At 46.5% G+C, this 7,592-nt stretch overlaps 1 protein-coding gene across 29 annotated transcripts in view; it reads right to left on the bottom strand.

Annotated features, from left to right (window-relative positions):
• Positions 1 to 7,592, bottom strand: part of ZNF532 (zinc finger protein 532) — a 137,797-nt gene that overhangs the window by 69,151 nt on the left and 61,054 nt on the right. For all 29 annotated transcript variants that reach the window (XM_037738601.1, XM_037738607.1, XM_037738603.1 and 26 more), the window contains one exon: positions 4,946 to 7,308. In XM_037738601.1, coding sequence (XP_037594529.1) covers positions 4,946 to 7,291 — 2,346 coding nt within the window. In that variant the 5' untranslated portion in view covers positions 7,292 to 7,308. The remainder of the gene's footprint in view (positions 1 to 4,945; positions 7,309 to 7,592) is intronic.

The following is a 7,592-nucleotide window of genomic DNA, read 5'->3' as shown; positions in this document are numbered from 1 at the left end:
TTCACCACATAAACAGAACCAAAGACAAAAACCACATGATTATCTCAATTGATGCAGAGAAGGCCTTTGACAAAATTCAACAGCGCTTTATGCTAAAAACCCTCAATAAGCTAGGTATTGATGCAACATATCTCAAAATAATAAAAGCTATTTATGATAAACCAACAGCCAATATCATACTGAATAGGCAAAAACTGGAAGCATTCACCTTGAAATGTGGCACCAGACAAGGATGCCCGCTCTCACCACTCCTATTCAATATAGTACTGGAAGTTCTAGCCAGAGCAATCAGGCAAGAAAAGGAATAAAGGGTATTCAAATAGGAAAGGAGGAAGTCAAATTGTCTCTATTTGCAGACGACATGATTGCATATCTAGAAGACCCCATCGTCTCAGCCCCAAACCTCCTGAAACTTATAAGCAAGTTCAGCAAAGTCTCAGGATACAAAATCAATGTGCAAAAATCACAAGCATTCCTATACACCAATAACAAACTTAAAGTGAGCCAAATCAGGAATGAACTGCTATTCACAATTGCTACAAAGAATAAAATACCTAGGAATACAACTAACAAGGAACGTAAAGGACCTCTTCAAGGAGAACTACAAGCCACTGCTCAACAAAATAAGAGAGGACACAAACAGATGGAGAAACATTCCATGTTCATGGTTAGGAAGAATCAGTATCGTGAAAATGGCCATACTGCCCACAGTAATTTACAGACTCAACACTATCCCCATTAAGCTACCAATGACCTTCTTCACAGAACTGGAAAAAAACACCTTAAACTTCATATGGAACCAAAAGAGAGCCTGCATAGCCAGTCAATTCTAAGCAAAAAGAACAAAGCGAGAGGCATCACACTACCAGACTTCAAACTATACACGGCTACAGTAATCAAAACAGCATGGTACTGGTACCAAAACAGAGATGTAGACCAGTGGAACAGAACAGAGGTCTCAGAGGCAATGCCAAACATCTACAACCATCCGATCTTTGACAAACCTGACAAAAACAAGCAATGGGGAAAGGAGTCCCTGTTTAATAAATGGTGTTGGGAAAACTGGCTAGCAGTGTGCAGAAAGCAGAAACTGGGCCCCTTCCTGACACCTTACACTAAAATTAACTCCACATGGATTAAAAACTTAAACATAAGACCTAACACCATTAAAAACCCTAGAAGAAAGCCTAGGCAAAATCATTCAGGACATAGGCATAGGCAAGGACTTCATTACCAAAACACCAAAAGCATTGGCAACAAAAGCCAAAATAGACAAATGGGACCTAACCAAACTCCACAGCTTCTGCACAGCAAAAGAAACAGTCATTAGAGTGAATCGGCAACCAACAGAATGGCAAAAAATTTTTGCAATCTACCCATCTGACAAAGGGCTGATATCCAGAATCCACAAAGAACTGAAACAGATTTACAAGAAAAAAACAAACAAGCCCATTCAAAAGTGGGCGAAGGATATGAACAGACACTTTAGAAAAGAAGACATACATGAGGCCAACAAACATATGAAAAAATGCTCATCATCACTGGTCATTAGAGAAACGCAAATCAAAACCACATTGAGATACCATCTCACGCCAGTTAGAATGGCGATCATTAAAAAAATCTGGAGACAACGGATGCTGGAGAGGATGTGGGGAAACAGGAACACTTTTACACTGTTGGTGGGAGTGTAAATTAGTTCAACCATTGTGGAAGTCAGTGTGGCCATTCCTCAAGGACCTAGAAACAGAAATTCCATTTGACCCAGCAATCCCATTACTGGGTATATATCCAAAGGATTATAAATCGTTCTACTATAAGGACACGTGCACACGAATGTTCATTGCAGCACTGTTTACAATAGCAAAGACCTGGAACCAACCCAAATGCCCATCGATGATAGACTGGATAGGGAAAATGTGGCACATATACACCCTGGAATACTATGCAGCCATCAAAAATGAGGAGTTCATGTCCTTTGTAGGGACATGGATGAACCTGGAAACCATCATTCTCAGCAAACTGACACAAGAACAGAAAATCAAACACCGCATGTCCTCACTCATAGATGGGTGTTGAACAATGAGAACACATGGACACAGGGAGGGGAGCATCACACACTGGGCTCTGTCGGGGGAAATAGGGGAGGGACAGTGAGGGGTGGGGAGTTGGGGAGAGATAGCATGGGGAGAAATGCCGGATATAGGTGATGGGGAGGAAGGCAGCAAACCACGCTGCCATGTGTGTACCTATGCAACAGTCTTGCATGTTCTTCACATGTACCCCAAAACCTAAAATGCAATTTAAAATAATAATAATAAGAAGAAGAAAGAAAGAAAGAAAGAGAGAGAGAGAGAAAGAAAAGAGAAAAGAAAAGAAAAGAAAGAAAGAGAAAGAAAGAAAGAGCCAGGCGCAGTGGCTCACACCTGTAATCCCAGCACTATGGGAGGCTGAGGTGGGTAGATCACCTGAGGTCAGGAGTTTAAGACCAGCCTGGCCAACATGGTAAAACCCCGTTTCTACTAACAATACCGAAAATTAGCTGGGCATGGTAGTGGGCGCCTGTAATCCCAGCTACTCAGGAGGCTAAGGCAGGAGAATCGCTTGAACCTGGGAGACAGAGGTTGCAGAAAGCAGAGGTTGCAGTGAGCCGAGATTGCGCCACTACACTCCAGCCTGGGCGACAAGAGTGAAACTCCGTCTCACAAAAATAAAAATAAAATAAAAACTAGGGAAATGCAGGGAAGACGAAAATTCTTACCCATCTGGCCAAGCCCTTCCTTGCTCTCAGAAAAGGAGGACTCAGACAGACACATCTGAGGGTAGCTCTAAAGGCCAGATACAGAGCACTCAGCTCGTAGTGAGAACCCTCCTAAGCCACGACACAGCTGACCACTCTACACAGTCCACCAGCAGACACGGGACAAAAGGACAACAGCACTGAAGAAAGGGCTTTCGGCTTTTTCCCCTTTCTTACTTGCATCCTGTTAGGCTGAAAAGAAAGATTATCCTTTGGATGAAGTGGTGTCAAGATGGGAGGACATCCACGTAGACAGGACCCAGACATCACCACTGGAATAGGTTAAAAGCCGGCGCCATCACGGCGTTCTTGAACTAAGTCTCTGCTTTCCTGTTTTCTTGAGCATTTTACTGCCAGAGCCAATGAAACATTTAACATTCAAACTTGCAAGAATGCTGTCAAAACTTTTTACTGCTTCCATTTCCACTAAACTGAAAAACCAGAGAAAAAAATACCGGGGTATTCTTGATCTTTTGTTCCCCAAACTCAAAATGGTACAAAGAACTTAACCCAGTAATTACCCTTGAGGAATTAATCACCAAGATAGTACCAAACTTCTAAATTGTAGCATAAACATCCTAATTAATAAAATATTAGAGGACGAAAAAGGAAAGCCCAGTTTCCTGCTACATCTCTATGAAAAGATGTTTGAGGGGCATAGTGTATTAGCTCAAACTAGTGCTCCCCTGGAATTTCACAATTTTTTTTGGTTGGGGGGGCGGGCGGCAGACAGTGTCTTGCTCTGTCACCTGAGGCTGGAGTGCAGTAGCGTGATCTCAGCTTGTTGTAACCTCCACCCCCCAGGCTCAAGCGATCTTCCCAACTCAGTCTCCCAAGTAGCTGGGATGACAGGCATGTGCCACCAAGCCTGGCTAATGCTTTGTATTTTTGGTAGAGACTGGGTTTCGCCATGTTGCCCAGGCTGGTCTCGAATTCCTGACCTCAGACAATGCACCTGTCTCGTCTCCCAAAGTGCTGGGATTACAGGTGTGAGCCACTGGGCCCAGCCAAATTTCACACGTTTTCTGGTTTGGACAATACGTCACATGGTCTAACCGGAATTTATTTCATTCAACATGTCCAATTACTTCCAAACAATAGTATCATATATTTATGATAAATACATTTATCTATTAGCTAAAAGTTGCCTCATGAAGTAGCAAATGATGGAGATGAAAGGCTGATTGACGCCCACTGTGAAATGTGGCTCACTGACACTGACCTGCACTTCACTGCAACAACTGCAAACATATACAAAGGTGTTCTAGCTAAGCGGAGGTGGGTTTGCCGTTTGTGGCTTAAATTCACTGCAGTGAAGGGTGTTACTGAACGTACATCTGGACCACCATCTTAAGTAAGTAGACATGCCACAGAAATGGGTAGTGAAAACAGATTTCACTGTAAAAGACAGATCAGCATTATAAACAAGAAGCTCAGTAGAGCTGCCAGCAGATAAATAACAGTAAATATTTTTCTAAATATCAAAATTGCCAATAAGTCAGGAACTCTGATGACAAAGCCTGATTTGAACAGTTCATACAATGGGATGATACTACAATCGGCTCAATCTCAGGCTTTCAATATACATTCCAATGACCAAACGATTACCAAAAGGTAAAGTTCCACAACTCAACTGGTACACATATATTATTTTCCCCGCTAAAAACATATTTTATTAAAATAAGATTCATGTTTCAACATTGTTTCTATTCTTTTTTTAGGAGATATGATCTCGCTCCAATGCCAGGCTACAGTGCAGTGGCTCAATCACAGCTCACTGCAGCTTCAAACTCCTGGGCTCAAGCAATCTTCCCACCTCACCATCCTAACTATAGCTGGGAAAACAGGCACATGCCATTGCCGCCGCCACCGCCACTGCCGCCACCACCGCTGCCGCCGCCGCCGCCACCACCGCCGCCGCCACCACCACCACCACTACCGTGTCCCCAGCTAATTGTTTCTATTCTACGAAAACAATCCTTACTGAATCATGTGCTTGGCTGCACAGGCATGCACACGGGCGCGCGCGCACACACACGCACACACGTCCATTTCACTGCGTTCCCACCCTAAAATCAAGGGCATCTTATCAAGCACTCACGCCTACAGACTCATCACTGAAACACCAAAATTTAAATGATACTCTACTTGTCCACTCGTATCTGCAGCCTGCTGGAAATGTGTAGCCAGCGACGTCTCGTCCTGGAAGACTTCGTTACACTCCAAACATTTTAGACTATGTCTACACAGTTTGGAGGGGTCTTCGTCTAGGGGCATGGCTGGGGTGATGGGAGTGCTTGACGGAGCCGATATGACCGTCCCAGTTATGCCAGACTGAATTTTTGTGACAGTGTGTGTACCAGCTCCCACAGGGCTTTGAAGAGTAGAAGATGAAGTGGACGTATTGCTTGACGGAGAAACTATCATTTGATCTGCTGGGACTGGCTTTAAAATTAAGTGGGAGCATTGCATTACCACCCCTTTCTCCTTATGCCCACGGGCATGGGAAAGGAGGCTGCATTTGTTGTAAAAAACGAGGTTCTTTGTACAATGGTTGCACGTTACTTCGATGCGCACGCTCCGTCTGTCGTAGTGCTGGGTCAGACTCTTTTCAAGTGCAAAGGAGTCGCCACACTCCAAGCACTTGTACCCACGCGTCGGTAACGTGATCCCTGCATTGGCGGGAGGACTGAGGTTTGGGATGTAAACAGGGACTGGATTGACACTGCTCAGCACCTTGTTGAAAGCTTCCACCACAGAACTCTGCAAGGACGACACCACCTGCACTCGAGACACCTTTTTGGGGGGTTGCGAGGCTGCTGCATTGATTATTGCCTGCTTTATTTGTTGCTGAGGTTTGGTTAGCACTTGGCGGAGTTCAGAGGTGGCCTGGGCACCCTGAGGCAGAAGGTTAAGGTTGGCAAGGTGCACAGTCTTTGGCACGAGTTTGGCGTTGGCCAGGCTAGATGCCGGCACCACGACAGTTTGCTGCTGGATGGCGTTGGCGGCTTTAATGATGGCGCTGCTGGCACTCTGGACAGAGGCAGCAGATATGACCGTGGCTTTCACCGTGGTATTGTTAGCAAGCTTTAAATTAATGACTTGGGATCCTGCTGTCTTCACAGCAGACACCGGGAGGAAAGCAGTGGCCACAGGCTTGATCGTGACCTGTTTAGGGGCGAGCTCCGCAGGGGAAACTGCATTGGTCACGACTGCCGACTGGAGAGGCGCCCTGGGGGGAGAGGAAAGGACGGCGGCTGATGCTGGAGACGACAGAAGGGATGTCACAGAGGCCATCACGGATGCCGTCTGCTCAGAAGGCTTCTTCCCAGAGTCAAGATCCACTTCTGGCAATACCCTGGTCACTGTTCTCTTGATCTCCCCAGAAGACGTCTTAATGGTTTTTATGCGGACTTTGGGGATTGCTGGTGTGGACCCTGCAGGAGAGGACGGGGACCCCTTGCTGCTGTTCTCACTTGAGATGCTTCTGGGACTATCGGGTTGCTTTAGGGATGGTTTTTTGGTCCCGTCGATGAGATTCTGGGATTCAGGAGACTTGTCGGCGGCCCTCGGACTGTCGTTCACTTCTTTTGGTAATGGGGAGGACTCCCTTGAATTGGCCACTGGTTCTTTGCAGGAGTCTGAAGCCGCCTTTTTAGCGCTGAGAGCCGCGATGGCAGCGATGCAGGACGAGAGCTTGGAGGACGACTTTGTCTTAGACGGCGCGATGCCGGGCAGGCCGGTGTCGTTCTTCTCAGAGCTCGGCTTCCCATCCAGGACTCTGTTTTCCGGCACCTTGTCAGAGTTCTCCTTCAATTTATCCTCTGCTTTTCGAACTTTAAAAGGTTCATAAACACTCAGGTTTATAGAACTGGCTTCTGCTTCTCTCTTAACAACTTTGTTTTTCTCCACACTGCCTGACGTAGAGAGTCCAGTCTTGCTGGAGTTCTCCCCGCCAAGTGCCTTCAGCTTATCGAAGTCCTGCTGGGGAGCCGACCCCGTCAACACGTTCGATCTGAAGCTTGACCGCACGTCCTCCTTGTCAGGGGGGTCGTCCACCTCGATCTTCTCATCGTCATCAAACTCTTCAGCGCTGGAGATCGGGCTAAACTGGCTGAACGTCGAGTCTTTCAGAGTCACCTCAGAGGCAGGCACATCTCCTTTCAAGGTCTTAGCTCCATCTTTACTGTAACTGTCGAGGGAGGACCCTGTGAGAAACCCATTATGCAGGCCATTGCCGGTGGGATTGTGGCCGTCCTTCTCCCCGCCCTCGGAGGAGTCGATGTTCCGAACGTTCTTGACGATAACACTGACGCCCACATCAGAAGACGACGGCGCGTGGGAGTCGTCCTCTCCGTGAGCGTTCTGCTTCATGTGGCTTTCGTGGTCATCGTGTCCAGACTCAATAGCTGCTTTAGGATCGACCATATCCGGGATGTCAAATGCTGCCAGGAGGTCATCAAAGTCTGGGGTCTTCATATCCCCCATGGTCATGAATTTGAGCAGATGTTCTGTTAAATGAGCAGAAAATAGTTCCATCAGTAACTGGTATTTCCTCACGATGAGATAAAACCCCTACACACTTCACACTAACATAATGACGGTTTCCAAGAAAGAGCATGGTGGTAACTGCATTTACAATAACTAGGAAACCCTGAGTCCAAGTGAACAAACATCGAGAAAATGTAAGACCTATATAATTTGGGCCGGGCGCGGTGGCTCAAGCCTGTAATCCCAGCACTTTGGGAGGCCGAGGCGGGTGGATCACGAGGTCAAGAGATCGAGACCATCCTGG

The sequence above is a fragment of the Cebus imitator genome, unplaced genomic scaffold, assembly GCF_001604975.1.
Source record: "Cebus imitator isolate Cc_AM_T3 unplaced genomic scaffold, Cebus_imitator-1.0 Scaffold55, whole genome shotgun sequence".
Taxonomy (NCBI): Eukaryota; Metazoa; Chordata; class Mammalia; order Primates; family Cebidae; genus Cebus; species Cebus imitator.
Note: the sequence above shows the minus strand (reverse complement) of the source record. Positions and strands in the feature narration are given on the sequence as shown.